General features: G+C 48.3%; 1 protein-coding gene across 3 annotated transcripts in view; it reads right to left on the bottom strand.

Annotated features, from left to right (window-relative positions):
• EVC2 (EvC ciliary complex subunit 2) overlaps positions 1-16487 on the bottom strand; it is a 141034-nt gene that overhangs the window by 118203 nt on the left and 6344 nt on the right. For 2 of the 3 annotated variants that reach the window (XM_079920375.1, XM_079920377.1), the window contains exons 2-6: positions 15489-15543; positions 12196-12362; positions 9049-9117; positions 6883-7069; positions 1297-1406 (exon numbers count right to left, since the gene is read on the bottom strand). In XM_079920375.1, coding sequence (XP_079776501.1) covers positions 1297-1406; positions 6883-7069; positions 9049-9117; positions 12196-12362; positions 15489-15543 — 588 coding nt within the window. The remainder of the gene's footprint in view (positions 1-1296; positions 1407-6882; positions 7070-9048; positions 9118-12195; positions 12363-15488; positions 15544-16487) is intronic. The other variant, XM_079920376.1, reaches the window with a different exon arrangement.

Here is a 16487-nt window from a genome sequence, read left to right as displayed (position 1 = left end):
TGTTCTTGACTTTGCACTTAATTGTGTTCGGAGACATTTGTCTTTTCTGACAGTTTTATACAGTTTTCTCATATCTGGTCTTTACCTTTTGGGAATCTTTCATTTTATTTAATTTTATCCAGGACTATTTTTCTTATTGCAGTAGAAACACTGCACACAGGCTCCCCAGCCTTGGATGGAAGGATCCGGCAGCTGTGGGGTCCGATATTGATTCTGCCACGTGACCTGGGGCAGTCACCCTTGGAGCCTCATTTTCTAAGTCTATTATAAAAGGTACTTTCTCCAGGGACTGAAATCAGAACAAAATGACCAGAGTAACTAGAGCACGAGCTCCTTGATCTCGAGGCCAGAGATCTTGATAATACTGTCTTGACAACACAGACAATACCGGTGATGAACTCTGGAAGGAGAGCTGGGCAGGAAGCATCGGAACCTCTCCACTCCCAATATCTCTGGCCTCGAGCAGAGCACAGATCTCCTCCTCTGTATTCCCATGAGTGTACAGCATGTACCACGGGTCATGCAACCAACCACATTCACTGCCTACGTGGATTAACAAAAAAGTGAATGGAAAATGAAGGTGCTAATAGTAATGGGCTTACAGGTTAAATCACGTCCCCCCAAAATCCATATGTTGAAGCCCTAATCCCCAGTATTTCAGAATGTGTCTGTATTTGGAGACAACCTTTACAGACGTGATTAAGGTAAAATGAGACCACCAAGGTGAACTCTGATCTCACCTGAAAAGTGTCCTTAAAAGAAGAGGACACTAGGACACAGACACACAGAGGGGCGCGACCACGTGAGGACACAGGGAGAAGACAGCCATCTACAAGCCAAGGACAGAGGCCTCAAAAGGAACCAACCCTGCCCACACCTTCCAGCTTCTGGACTTCCAGCCTCCAGGACTGTGAACAAACAAATTTCTGTTGTTTTTGAGCCATCTGGTCTGTGGTACTTTTTCACAGCAGCTCTAGCAAACCAGTACAAATGGGAGATATTTGGTTGAGTGCTTACTACGCCCAAAACACAGCGATGAGAAATTAACATCTATCGTTTACATATCTTGATAATCAGGTCCACAGAAGTTAAAGTAATTAAGGTCACAAGGAGCTTCGAGGGAGCCTGATTCGTGGTGAAGTGCGTGAGATTCCAGGGCCTGCGCATTCATCCAGAATTGGGTATCACTGAACAAATGAAGGATGGAACGAAGAAAAGAATGAACTAACAGATGTTGTGTCCAGGGTTTCTAAAACAACAGTGACAAGAAAGAAATCAAAGTAACAAAGACAATACCGGTGATGAACTCTGGAAGGAGAGCTGGGCAGGAAGCATCAAGACCTCTCCACTCCCAACGTCTCTGGCCTCGAGCGATGCTGTGTAGCTGACGGAGAAGGAGTCTCCAACTGCTCAGAGAGAAGGCACATGTGGGTCAAGAACGGGGCCCCTGCCACACCCCAGACACAGCCAAGCATCTAGAGGTGGCTGGCATCACAGCTGACAGCGGCAGCAAGAGCCCCTTTGATCTCACGTACTTTTTATCAGGGAGAAGAAACTGGGCAGGTATGCTCTTGGACCCCCTCTTTTTTCACTTGGAAGGGCTGTCAGCACCCTTACAAGGAGCTTTACCTGGCTTCCACTCCATCCTAGGGCTGGGCAGCCAGTCCTCCTAATTCAGGATGTCATACACTTAGGAAATCCAGAACCTTTTTGTTTTGTTCTGAATCCAGGTAGGGACCTATTTGTTCCCAATGATCCCATCCACACAATGATGGGACAGAGTTTTTATAGGACTTTTGGGTGACACTAGCTGCCGCTTTGACACCTCCAGCTGGTTCTGAAAGTCCAGCACACAGCACAGGGAAGCAGTGCCAGACTGGGCCCGGGAGGGGGCAGTGGAGAAGGTTACTCAGGCTCACGTAGGGTCTCCTCCAACCTCATGGTCTCTGGCTGGCCTTCGACGGCTTAGTTACACAGAGAAGCTTCCTAGGAGACGGGGTTTCTGACTCAAAGCTCCCCTTAGTCAGAAGCCAGGACTGGTTAGAAGAAGACGGCTCTGCTATAGGGAGGGGCCACACTCAGTCACACCCCCAGGTGAACAAGCAGGCTCTGGAGGCATGGGTGGAAGAAGAGGGACCCCAAAAGAAAGCGGGTGACAGGGTGGCCACCACTGCAGGTTTCCAGTTTTGTAGGAGGCAGGGATGTCTCAGCCCCACCTTCTGGCGGTAGAGCCGGCGTGCCCTGGGGACCCTTCTGTCTGATGTTGGAAATAGACTGTGCCCACCGTAACTACTAAAGGCGGAGTTCTTCCACTGAGCTGACGTTCTCAGGTGGGCTCCAGATATCCAGCAGAAACCGAAGGCACCTGTGAACTAAAGCAACATCTGTCCTTGCTCTTTCTGACGGATGGCTCTAAGCCCCAGCCATGGCCTGGGGAGGATGCTGAGTGCTGCTCTGGGGACACGGCCGTGTCTGTCCAGAGGCTCAGACTGGCGGCTGGTTGTCTGAATAGGGTGGATGTGGAAATGAGATTGTGATACTTTTTTTTTTTTTTTTTTCTGTACGCGGCCCTCTCAATGTTGTGGCCTCTCCCATTGCGGAGCACAGGCTCTGGACGCGCAGGCTCAGCGGCCATGGCTCACGGGCCTAGCCACTCCGCGGCATGTGGGATCTTCCCGGACCGGGGCACGAACCCGTGTCCCCCGCATCGGCAGGCGGACTCTCAACCACTGCGCCACCAGGGAAGCCCGAGATTGTGATACTTTTTTAATAAAAAAAAAACAGCTTTGAGATAAAATTTATACATCACCCAATTCACCTGTTCTAAGCGTGAGATTTAGAGAATTTTGTATACTTACAGAGTTGTACAGCCATCACCACAGTCTGATTTCAGAACATCCTTATCACCCTAAAAAGTAGCCTGGTGCCCAATGGCAGTTACTCTCCATTGCCACCCCCAGCCCTAGGCAACCACTATTCCACTTTTTGGGGACTAATTGGCCTTTTTGGACATCTCATAGAAATGAACTCATACAAGCTGTGTTCTTTGTGTCAGGTTTCTTTTTCTTGAGGTTCATGCATGTCGTAGCGTGCACCAATACTTCATTCCTTTCTACTGCAGAGTAATATCCCACCGTATGGATAGACCACATTTTGTTTATATGATACTCTCATGTCCCTTACCTCCATAGAAATTTTTTAAAGTGAAGCATATGAAAAAAATTGGGGTTCAATGAATTTCAGCTTCTGAGTCAAGGAGCTGCACCCTTCTGCTGAAGGAACCCCAACTCCTCCCAGCAGCAACAACCATCAGGGGGAGTCTGGACAGAATAAGACAATGGGAAGATGGTCTGGGGAAGCTTAATTTAAGAATTTTGACTGTGGACTTCAAAACTTACAAGGGCAAAGATTTTGATCTCAGATTTTAATTCCTTTTGGACTTGAATATATTTGGATTTCTATCCGTCAGGGATTCATTCCTGAACTTTTCACTTCTCCGGGAGAATTTGCAAAAGGGAGGTGCTGGCAGGTCACTGTTGGAGGATCTTGATGCGAATGAACTCAGGGTTGTCCTTGAATCCTACTGCAAAACCCCTGACATACTTTGTTTAATAGCATAGCAGGATGTGATCTGAATGGGCTTTAGAATTAGGGAGAATTTCCAGCATTGGGTCTGGAGTATCCTTTGAGTTTATTTCAATAATGTAACACTCGAGTCATTTCCAAAACCTTCATGGGGCTGGAAAAAAGATTTCTTCCACCAACCAGCAGTCCCAGAGGGACACACACAGGGGCAACGAATGTGGGTTTGGGGGAGCAGGGCTGTCCTGAGTCCCGACCAACAGCTGTTCTCCTTCCCCAGGGCACTAGTCACCCCCCTGACAATCCTCAGATTAACCAGAAGCCCAGTGGGTTTGGAGAACAAAACGACGGAGATCGGCAAGGGAAGCACATACCCACCACCCTTGAGGTTTCTGTCCCTGAGCATGGGTGCCCCACCTGAAACAGGGCTGGCCTCTCCCTGCCCCTCTCTCACTGAGCAATGCACACCATCCGATGGAAAGTTTGGGTATGCATTGCCAGTCAGTCTATCTTACTCGTGGGAGTGGGCTACTGGCAGAAAGCAAGACTCAGCTTGCTTGTTTGTCAGGATGGGGGAGCCATCCCAACATGTCCAGTGGGTGACAAAGCCTGTCCAACTCTGCTGGTCAGCCAGCCAGCCCACCTGATCTCACCTACACTTGTCCTCTGACTCTGTCTGTACCTGTATCAGGGGTGATATTTTATCCCTAATACGCTATAATGTGCTTCATCTCTCAATGTACTGAGACCTCAAAATGATGTAAAGAAAAGAGGAGAAATTAGCACTGAGCCTGTGGAATCCCTAAGATTTTTGTTTTAAAAATCTTCAACATTTTAACTTTGTGTATAATGATAAAAGTTAGATCATAAAGATAAGCTGATAAAGATTAAATTGCTAATTAAAATGATAATACCGGTGAAGGTCATTATAATCAGACCTGGCAGTGATTTTATCACCCTCAAAATGTCTGCAGGACATCAACCAGTTGATCCCAAATGGTGTCCTGAGACAGATGGAAAGTACAATACTTCCTGTTGCAGACAGAAGAGAAAACTGAGACTGACAGAGATAAAGTGACTCGTTTAGGGTCACCCAGTTAATAAGTAGGAAGCCACCCCTCCCTCTTGGACTTGTAGCTCTTTTAGAGCAGCAAATGATGATGATGAAAATGATATTGATAATGTCAGAGCATCAATGAGCTGGGGTCGGATGGGTCATTTGATTCTGTAGTTCTATACTTATTCTTTGGGAAAAAAGTTTCATGCCACTAAGTTGAAAACCAATGTCATATCCCTTGAGATTGCGGTAAGTTACAGACAAACATAGTTTGGATATTACTCTCAGGGCATGTAGAATCTAGCAGGCAGAGGTAAGGCGAGGGCATACATACAATAATATACAGTCACAAGAGTAAACATAGTTGGCGGCGGCTGGGAGGCGGGGGGCAATGGAGTTGCTATTCAATGGGGATAGAGTTTCAGTCATGCAGGATGGAAAAGCTCTACAGATCTGCTGTACGACAGTTAACAGTACTGTATTGTACACTTAAAAGCTTGTGAAGGGGGCAGATCTTATGTGTTTTTTACCAAACACAAAAATAAAAAATAAAGATAATCACAACAAAATAGCCATGGACTTGGGAGCACTTCCCACGGGCCAGGCTGTGTTGCTTTTCGTGAACGAACCAGCTTCTCCTTAGAAGGACTCCCTGAAGTGTGTCACCAGCACCCACAGTTCACAGGAGCAGAGGCTGAGGTTCAAGGGTGTGCAGAGCTCATGTGCTGGGGTGGAAGTCAGTGAGTTCATGCATGAAGTGCCTGGGTGGTCCAGGCTCCAAGCAGGTGAAATGCAGGAGGGGCAGGTGAATGAGATGCAGGGAAGGAGAGAAGGACCCTCCAGACGGACACAAGAGCAGGAGCTGATGCCGAGCCATGGGAGAAAAGTGACAAGTTCGGTCCGCAGGAGCATGGACTACAAAATACCACTGGAGCAGCAAGACAAGAGAGGCAAGCCACACTGGAGCAGGCAGAGCGCCAGGCCACATCACCTCGTCTCGCCTCTGCAACAGCTCTACGAGGCTGTTATCCGCATGCCACATCTGGAGTTCAGAGACGGTGATTTACAGGGGCCACACAGCTCCAAAATGGCTAAGTTAGGAGTCAAGCTAGGTCTGTCTGAGACCGAGTCTGTGCTCTGCTTACAGCCCCACGTTCTTTTCTCTGAGCACCAGTTTAAGAATTGGGGGGATTTATTTTTACATCATTGAAGAAAGGCACTGAAGATCACTTAGCTGGGATGTATCATACAGTTTTTATGACACTGCTTAAACCAGAGCCAGCAAAGAGGTCATTACTTGTGGGCCAACTCCACTGGTGGCTTCTGTCAATAATATGGTGTTAAGAAGGATTCTGAGGCTTCATCTAGACTCAGAGAGAAAGAGTGGTGGATTGATGAGCAACGTGGGCCATGTGTATGGAAGTGGAGAGGTTGGTAAGAGTCCCAGGCGTGTGAGAGGCACTAGAGCATCCTGGGTACGGGGTGGATGGAGGAATCCAGACTTTCTGAGTTTGAATCTCAGCCTTGAGTGCCAGTCCTATGGCCTTGGGCAAGTTCCTAACCACCTTAGTCTCTTTATCTGAAGACAGAGCACGTACTCAGAATAAAAGAAATCTCACCTTCCTAGGAAAACTGACAATTCTGAAGTCATAGTAACAACTGCATCCAGAATTGGTTTTAAATCTCCTTAATTAACCAATGACAACTCGCCTCAGGAAACACATCTCTGAAAGCCAATGAGTGACGGTGTCATACCTTGACCAATCAGTAGGGGAGTTACTCCCGTGAACACGCCTGAACACGCTTGAACATGTCAAGAGCATGCTTCCAGGGCTGATGTCAGACCACGCCCATGTCTGTCCAGCACTCCCCAAAACAAGCTCTTCATTTTACTGAGTGATGGTCATTTTGGTCATCTGGGTGATGGATATATTGGGGTTCACTCTAATCTCTGTGCATGTTTGAAATTTTTCATAATAAATGTTGAATATATATATATTTCAAAAACTCTTTCCCCAAATCCCACCTCTCTCAACCTAAGTGACAAGCCAGCTACCTGGCTGCAGATACTGAGCAGTGGCCTCCTCCTCTGATGCCCTGATAGTACAATCTGTTGTGAGGACCAGCTGCATGAACACACGTCACGTGTCTAAGAAGATGCCCGCTGCACATCCCGTGCTCTGTGAGTATCTGTACGTATTTTCATCATTTTCCACCCCTGACTTCATACGCATGGCTATTACCTTGCAGAAACTTCTTCCTGAAAGCCTGGAACCCCCTTGAGGTCTGGTTTCCAGCCGACTCCCTAACGGTGAGGCCGGTGATGTTGTCCAGTAAGAGCAGATCAGAGAGGTTGGCAGCCGCGGGCGTCCTGGTGTTGTTCACAGACAGTCGCACATGAGCTGTCGGCCACTCGCTCTGCACGGACACCTAGGACAGGAGGCAAAGTGAGGATGGGCTTGCTGGCAAACCCGACTTCCCAAAACGAGGCCCCAGCTCAACCTGTGCCCGTGGGAGGGGATTAAGGTCTCACAAAGGTTCTAGAATTTATCAGGTTTGATTTCAAAGGCCCCAGGAGAATTTTGACTCCCACTTGCCAAGTTGTTGCTCAGAGATCATCTCAAAGAAACCGGGACCCTGAAATGCAGTGAAATGATGCCCACAGAGAAACTTAGAAGAAAAAACAGCCACGCACAGGACCACAGTCAGGCTGGGGAGATTGTGACAACTGGTGTCCCCAGGAAAAGCAAACAGTGGCTCTTTCTTACTCTACTAGTTTGAAGATTCAGCCCCAGCCAGTCCACGGCCTCTGACTGCCATCTGATCTCCAGGTTTGCCCCAAGCTGGTCTCCTGTCTCCTGGCCAGTCGCCCCCTTCAGGGTTCTGCCTGCCCATGTGTTTGAATAGCTCAGGGCTAGGGACTTCCCTGGTGGCCTAGTGGTTAGGATTCCAGGCTTTCACTGCTGTGACCTAGGTTCAATCCCTAGCCGGGGAACTGAGATCCCCCAAGCCATGTGGTGAGGCCAGAAAAAAAAAAAGTTAAATGAATAGCTCAGCTATTCAAAGCCAATGGCCCACCAGCAGCCTGGCTCCCCACCTGGCCTCTGTGACGTTGCCCTGCTCCCTCTCTCGAACCCTATCTCCCACCACTCCTGCCCTTCCTTCATCCCAGCTCTGCTGAAACAGACACAGGAGCTGAGAAAAGAGAGGGCAGCCATGTATATCCCAAGAAGAGTGAGCTCTGGAACATAATAAATGAAAAAAGCAAGTTGTAAAACTTCGGGTATGGAATAGTGGCACCAACGTAAAAAGGGGAAGAAGGAAGGTATGTGTATGTACCTACGTGCATACGCACAGACACACACACACACTCATAACTGAGTGCATGTGGCAGGAAACATCTTTAGAAGGACACAGGAGAAACTGGTAGTACCAATTTTATCCAGGAAGGGGAGCAAGACAGCTGAGGGCCTGGGCTGAAATGAGGGCTGTGCAGTACATGGTCAGCTCAGCAGGCTTGGATTGTCCAAACCTTGCACATCCCAAAGAGAGGACCAGCTCCTGGGAGACTAACCTCTAAAGCCCTTGGCATATCCTGCCTGATAAGAGTGTCTTTATATCCTACGGCTTTGGGCCGCCCCAGGTAGTCTCTGCAAACAATGTGGTTCACGGTGAGGGCCTTGGGCCAAGCTATGCTCAGGTGACCTGAATAACGGAGGTCAGCGACATGGGTGCTCCATGCCTACGTGGTGGATCCTTAATAAAAGTCCTGAATTCCATGGCTTGGGTGAGCATCCCGGGTTGCTGCCACACATCATCGCTGGGCAAATTAAACGCCGTTCCTTCAACTCCACCAGGAGAAGACTGGCTGTCTTGGGCCTGGTCTCCCCAGAACTCTGTCCTATGTGCCTTTTGCTTTGCTGACTATAATCTATATCATTTTGCTGCTATAAACTGTAACTGTGTGTAGAACCGCTTTTCTGAGTTCTGTGAGTCCTTCTAGGGAAGCATTGAACCTGAGGGTGGTCTCGGGGACCCTCAACACAGGATCATGTGAAAGCCATCTCATGAGATTAGTAAGGGTCAAAGACCTAAAAGACATTAAGTGAGTTTTTAAACTGTCGGGCATCATATCAATGTTAAAATCTGAGAGAAAATATATACTTTCTCGTTTTAAATGATCACAGAGGATTTTCACTGCCAATAATTTTATTGTTACCAAAAAATCTTAGTCCTGGTGCTGCCGTGTAAAATATAAGATCCCTGTGGGTCGCGTCATCACCCGTGTCCAGACGTGGGTAGATAACCACGTGATTCGCCAGTTCTTTAAATACATAACTCTGCTAAGATATGATTTGGGCAAATTCAATTATTTTCTCTTTAAGTATAAACTACCTATGAATACTCACCACTGCACATTTCTGAAAAATTACTCCATTCTCAGAAGTTCCTTGAATGTCTCTTGAAATGTCTCCATACTACAATAAAATATAGAAATCATTAGAAAATGAAAAATATTTCGGGCTACATTTGTCAAGTAAAAGTACAAGATGAACTTTATTTTTTTTTTTTTTTTGCTGTACGCGGGCCTCTCACTGTTGTGGAGCACAGGCTCCGGACGCGCAGGCTCAGCGGCCATGGCTCACCGGCCCAGCCGCTCCGTGGCATGTGGGATCTTCCCGGACCGGGGCACGAACCCGCGTCCCCTGCATCGGCAGGCAGACTCCCAACCACTGCGCCACCAGGGAAGCCCAAGATGAACTTTTAAAAGGGCCAGGCAGAGGGGTTACTTCTGCTGGTGTAGTAACTCCCATCAATCCTGAAGATTTTTTTAAAAGGAGTATTACAGGACTGGAACTTAAACCCTATGAGGGAAGAAGAACGTGGACGTGGATCACACGGGGCTATGTCCTGGTCTGGGGTGCGTGTCAATGACACCATTGTCACAGGGACTCAGCAAACCAGGATTGACACTTCAGCAGGAGGAATGTGAGCAGAGCTATGGAAAAGTCCTTTAAGGACTGCACGCATGTCCTGTGTGGGGTACACCAGCCACACAGCAGGGACTGAGTGAACGTGGACCACAGCATGGTGGGGCACCTCCCATGAGCTGGATGCATCATCAACAGGGAGAGAATCAACCCGGGATTGGGCTCCTCCAGCCCCACGATGGCTCCCCTGGAAGGGCACCAGTGGAAAGCCAGAGCTCGCCCACCAGATGCCAGCCCGGCTGCCCCTCGTAATCACAACCGGTCCCTGCTCATTTCCGCCCTTGCCAAATGCCCCGTGACCCCAGGCCATGCCTCCCCGCTGTCTGCCCTGCCCCCCTCCATCTGCAGTGGGTGGGGCCATACTCTCAGTCACAGACCACGGCAGCTCTCAGTGATACCAACGATCATAACAATGGCTACTCTTTCCCAAGTGCCAGGCATATGCCCATCACTGTACACACATGAATTCTATTACTCCCATTTTACAGAGGAGGAAACTAAGCCTCACGAGGGTTAACGCACTTGCCCAAGGCCGCATAGGCAGGAAGCTTGGACTCCACCCCAGGCTGTGTGCTCTGTATCCTATGATCCTCCCACACCACACACCCCTCTCCGGAGCGTGACCCTCTCATTGTACAGAAGCGAACAAAGACACAGAAAGGGGAAGTGATGTTCCTGTGAACACGCTGACCACATGCAGCAGCATAAGCTGACCAGGCCTCCGATTCCAGTTGAGTCTCTGTCCACGACCCTACCCTCGTGCTCTGACGTGCCAGGCCCCCAGTGAGTCCTTGAGGGCAGACGCCTGGCTTTCTACTCTTCTGATCCCCACACAGCATCTTGCAAACGACAACTGAACAAACATAGCTTGTTGGGCAAAGACACACAGGAGGGGGGATGGAGGTGCTGCCTCCATCCTGGGCAAAGCACAGGAGGGGTTGAGTCCCCTGTCACTGGAGAGGGTTGGAAGGACGATGACCAACATGGTGGGTTGAATGTGGCTCCACGTCCTAAAGCCCAGAAGCTGGGAATGTCACGCTATTTGGAAAAGGGGTCTTTGAAGATGTAATTTAGCCAAGGCTCTCAAGATGAGATCATTCTGGATTTAGGTGGATTGGATTTAGCTAGGCCCTAAATCCAACGACAAGTATCCTTACCAGTGACAGAAAAGGAGAATACACACCCACAGAGAAGAGGCCACAAGAAGGTGGAAACAGAGTGACAGTAAATGTTACACGTCAACTGGCCGGGCCATGGTACCCAGCCATGGTACCCAGATATTTAGTCAAACACGTCCAGATGTCACTGTGAAGGTATTTTAGATGAGAGTAATGTTTAGGTCAATGGACTCTGAATAAAGCCGCTGATCCTCCATGAGGTGGGTGGGCCTCGCCCAATCAGGTGAGGCCTTTATGGAAAAGACTGAGGTTTTCTCTAAGGAAAAGGGAATTCTGTGGCAGACATCTTTCCAACTTGAGCACCAGCTCTTCCCTGGGTCTCCAGCCTGCCCTGCAGAGTGTGGACTTGCCAGTTCCCACAATCACATGAGCCATTCCTTAAAATAAATCCCCCCCCCCTCTCGCTCACATGTGTCCTACATGTTTTGTTTCTACCAGTTTTGTTTCTCCAGGGAATCCTAATATAGAGATTGGAGTGAGGCAGCCACAAACCAAGGAAAGCTATCAGAAGCTGGAAGAAACAAGGATGGATCTTCCCCTACAAGCCCCCAGGGACAGCACGCCTCTGCTGACACCTTGACTTCCCACCTCCAGAACAGGGAGAGAATAAATGTCATTGTTTCAAGCCACCACGTTGGTGGAAATTTGTTACACAGTCTAGGAAACTAATACAAACATGTAGCCGGGGGCCAAGAAGGGGCTTGTGGTCATGGTAGCCTGTTGGCTGAAGGCAGTGGTCCTCAAGGCATTTTAAGTCATGAAAGCTTAGGTGAAAGTCAGCGCTATGTGAAGCCAACACATTACACAGAATATGAAGGACAGCGGGGCAGGGCCAGTGGTTAAGAGCAGGGGCTCCAAATCCTGGCTCTGCCACTTCGGCCTGTGGGACCCTGAACAAGCCTCTTAATCTCTCCAATCCTCATTTCCTCTCTGTAAAATGGGAATTAAAACAGTACCTATTTAAGAAACTCGTAATGAGGCCCCAGTGAGATTATGCATAGTCAGTGCTAAGCCTCATGCCTGGCAAATAGAAAATATTTGTTAAACACCTAGCCCTATTGTCGGTAGCAGCATTTTTATAACAGGGGCAAGTGAATCAGTCTGGTTAAAACAGGACCCCCTGCCCCGCTTTAGAACCAGCTGACGCGGGGGCCCGATGCTCAGATTCACACATCCTGTTCATCTAAATACTGTATATTGTACGGAAGCAGCAGCTCTCTGGAAAGTAAGAGGGATTTGCTTCCTAATGATAACTCTATTCAGTGAAAGAGGAAGAATAGGTTTTTTGGAGGAACAAAAGCCTGTGATATTTTCTACACATATGGTCCAAAATTGGCTTCTTTACAACTTCTGATATGTCTTTTAAAGAACTGAACATGTTACTTACCAAGTGGTGTGTTACAGCAGACTCTCTTTTAAACAAGGTCTTCTTGGGCCACGAGGGTATAAAAGCAAATATGGAATGAATCCATGGCCCACTAGAGGCTGCAGAAGTCGGGGGTGGGTTAAAGGCTTCAGTTTTCTTACTGAATTTCATTCTAAATGGTGCTTCTGCTGCAAAATAACAATGCACATGCGTTACATGATACAGAAAGGCAGCGGTTAAACTCCAGAGGCAAACCACGTGGTACGTGAAGGCACTTGGAAAATCTTTGCTGAGTAAGTGAATAAATGGGTGAATGAATGAATGGCTTACCATCTCTTTGCCAAGAAGATGAGGCATTCTCATTGGGAGACACAGAGCTTAAGGACAGTGTTTCTCGAAGTCTGTGCTCCTTACCTGGGCTGTAGGCTGAAATGTACATTCCTGGGCCCTGCCCCAGACCTACTGAGTCAGAACCACTAGGCAAGGGAGGAGCCATAGGTGATTCTTACACACCCGGCATCAGACACGCCCTGTGTTCGAATCCTGGCTCTGTCACTCACCAGCTGTGTCCTTGGGAAACTCATCTGACCACTGTGTAAATTTATATTTTGAAGTGACCTGAATTGTGGAGTTGTGCCTTTTCAACATTTATCTTCTATCCAGATATAAACTTATACTGACTGAGAACGAGTCCTGTTATTCAGTCTTTCTTACACAGAGTATTGATAGCAAGGTCTTTAGAAGTGCTTTTGAACCCTTTTTTAATAGAATTTCTAAATATATGTAGGAAAAATTAAAATTAAAAAAAAAAAGGACGTGGAACTGGAATCCTAGATAAAATCGATATCTTTTTTTCTAGAATAGTATCTGTGGTTGATTCAGTTCGTGATGCTGGAATGGCAACGAAGGTGAGCATCGGGGAATTGACAGCCCTCACACGGAAAGAGGCAGGAGCTCTCCCAGGCTGCCTGCTCAGTCGGGATTGTTTGAGCCAATCACACAAGTGGGACAGGACACCCACCTCTGGACCGCAGCCCAGCCCCTCGGGCTAAGAACAAATGCTTTCCCAGGAGACTTGCTGGATGTAAAATCCTAAGGCCACTCTGGGCTTTATCTCTGGTGCAGGCATCCTGCAGGTGCCCCCTGCTCCTCCAGGCCTTCAGAAGGCCCAGCCGCAGGCTCTGATGAGGACCTGAATGAGGCAGCCACTGCTACTGTCCACAGACAGTATAGAAGGAAGTCAAGCTCCGAAGTGACCATCACCACCCACTGCATCATTGCCCAGAGCCTCCCCACTAGTGCCACTGTCACGTGGGTCACCTGTACTATTTGTGCAGGTGTTTGGATGCACCCTTACTCCCTCGCCTCTGAGCTGCCACAGGCCTGGAAGCCTCTCCCTCCATCCCCTTGTCCTGCTAACTACCACTCCTCAGGACTCAGTTGAGCAGCACCTCCTCCAGGAAGCCCTCCCTGAAGCCCTCCCAGTGGCCTTAGTCCTCCACCCCCTGCTCTCACTACAACCACAGTCCTTAGTGCACTGCACTCCCTTTGACAGACAAGTCTGCTTAATCAGTGGCTAAAAGGTCTCTGTGATTTCTGTGATATCACCTCAACCTATTTTATGCAAATGAAAACATTGGATTTTGTAAAATGTAAAGACTGCAGAGAGTAATAAAAGATATAAAAAGTACTTTTAACTCCCCCAGGAAATGAAATATGTTTATCCCTGGTATAAAACAAAGAGGTGTATTCATAATCTGTGCCGAGAAGATTCTGGACAAAAAAACTATTCTGCCTGCCCAGTACCCCTGCCTTCATGGTAGCCCCCCCCCCCACACACACACACTAGTCAGTAAGATTCTTAGTCTATATAGAAAAACCTGGATCCCAGCCCATCCTGGTCCCCAGGAGGCCAGAATTAGGCACAGAACCCAGAACACTCTCCCCACAAGCCCCAGTGACAGAGTCAGGGACTGGCATGGGACCCAGGCTGCACCCACTGGTCTTTCCTGAACTTTTGCTGAGCTACTGGGAAGTCTCTTCCTTTCTGCAAGTGGCAGCAGTCAGACTCCTGGAAGTCCAGGGCTGCCAGTGGTTGTCTTTCCCACCACGTGGAAAGAATGTTCCTGAAAATCACACTCACCAGAGGAAAGCAGGGGCCGTGATGAAAAGAGAAAGGCAGAGCCCTGACATATATACACTACCATGTGTGAAACAGATAGCTAGTGGGAACCTGCTGTATGCTCAGGGAGCTCAGCTTGGCGCTCTGTGATGACCTAGATGGGTGGGATGGGGGGCAGGTGGGAGGGAGGTCCAAGAGGGAGGGGATATATGCATACATACAGCTGATTCACTTCATTGTACAGCAGAAACTAACACAACATTGTAAAGCAACTATACCCCAATTAAAAAAAAAAAAAGAGAGAGAGAGAGAGAAAGGCAGAGTCCTGAGAACACCACTCCCGCGTCCAGCAGTGCCGAGGGCCTGCGAGGCCCAGTTATAGGGACCAACAAATTCCTCTTTGCTTAAGTTAGTTTCAGTTGAATTTCTGTCACCCAGTGTGGTAGGCTGAATGACAGGCCCCAAAGATACCCAGGTCCTAATCCCAGGAACCTGTGAATATATTACCTTATATGGCAACAGGGACTCTGCAGATGTGATTAAATTATGGGCCTTGTGATGGGGAAGTAACCTGGATTACCCAGGGGCCCATAAATGTAATCCCAGGTGTCCTTAAAGAGGGAGGTAGAGAGAGATCTGAGAGGCAGAAGAGAAGGCCATATGCCCGCTGAGGCAAGATGCTAGTCTGCTGGCCTGGAGGCTGGAGGAAGGGGCCATGACCTGCAGAATGCAAGGAATACAGCTCCAGATCCTGGAGAAGGAAAGGCCTTCTTCCTAGGGCCTCAGAGGGCGTGAGGCCCTGCTGACACCTTGACTCAGACCAGTTAGACTGATTTTGGACTTCTGCCCTCCAGAACCATAAGAGAATATCTTTGTGCTGTTTTCACCACTAAATGTGTAATAACTTGTTACAGCAGCAAAAAGAAACTCATACACTTGGCTAATACAAACGTTCTGCATTTTCTTTATCAGATGCCTTCGGGGGGAATGAAGACAGACCACCTCACCCTGAATTCTGGGCTGTGCAGCCAAACTCCAACGTGCTGCTGTAGCAGGTGACACATTGCCTTGCTCTGTAAGGCACGCTGGTGAGCAGGGGGCAAGGGAGGCAGAAGTAGGAGGGCTATGGCTTTAGGGTCTGGTTCTCTCTCGTGGTCAAATCAATAAAAAATCAACCAAAAGAAAAACTTACCTGCAGTCAGAAAGTGAGAGCTTTCCACACTGGGCCAAATCCTATGGGGCAAGTCCTAAAAAGAGTCAAAAGGCACAAAGACATTAACGAAGGACATACTAGGAGTGGCTGAAAGCCATTTTTGTAAATGGCTCACGTGGAGAGGAGCTGCACTTTTATCCAGAAGTCTGATGTAAATCTTTCTAAGTCGATCATCCCACCAGCTTTTGAATATAGGATGATGTAACTGCAGTTCTGGGAGCTGTCTAGGGAGGCAGCAGGGTGTAGGGGAAATTTTATATAGTTGGACAGACCTGGGTTCAAATCCGATCTCTGCTTTTCACAAACCCCGTGATGCTGGGAGAGCCTCAAATCTCTGAACTCCCAAGATCCTGCAAGTTTTCACAGAGTGGCACATAAAACACTAGCCCGGGAGTCCGGAGAACTGGATTCGAACTGGACCATTTACTCGCTGTGTGTCCTTGGCCAAGTCTCCCAGCCTCTCTGAGCCTCAGATTCCTCCTCTGAAAACTGTGGACCTCAAAGCGTCCTCCCAGCTTGCCTCACCTCGTTCAGTGATGAAAACTTGTCTAAATGGGGCCCAGCCAACCCCTCCACTCTACTTTTGTAAAATACTGAGGCTTGGAAAGGCCCAGATCCCACCACCATAAAATAATGATAATAATAATTACTGTTATTATAGTGCCCTGGCTACAGCCATTGAAGTGGGCCAAGCCCAGTCTGTTCGCAGCAGCATTATTCACAGTAGCCAAAAGGTGGAAGCAACCCAGCGTCCACTGATGGATGGATAAGTAAAAGTGGTCCATGCATACAATTCTACTTATAGGAGGTATGTCAAATTCATAGACAGAAAGTAGAATGGTGGTGGCCAGGGGCTGGGGGACAAAAGAATAGGGGGGGTTGTTGATTAATGGGGACAGAGTTTCAGTTTCACAAGACGAAAAGAGTTCTGGAGATGGAAGCACTAGAGTGTGAATGTATTGAACATCGCTGAACTGT

Source organism: Stenella coeruleoalba (assembly GCF_951394435.1).
Source record: "Stenella coeruleoalba genome assembly, chromosome: 4".
Lineage (NCBI taxonomy): Eukaryota > Metazoa > Chordata > Mammalia > Artiodactyla > Delphinidae > Stenella > Stenella coeruleoalba.
This window is presented reverse-complemented; position numbering and strand designations above follow the sequence as displayed.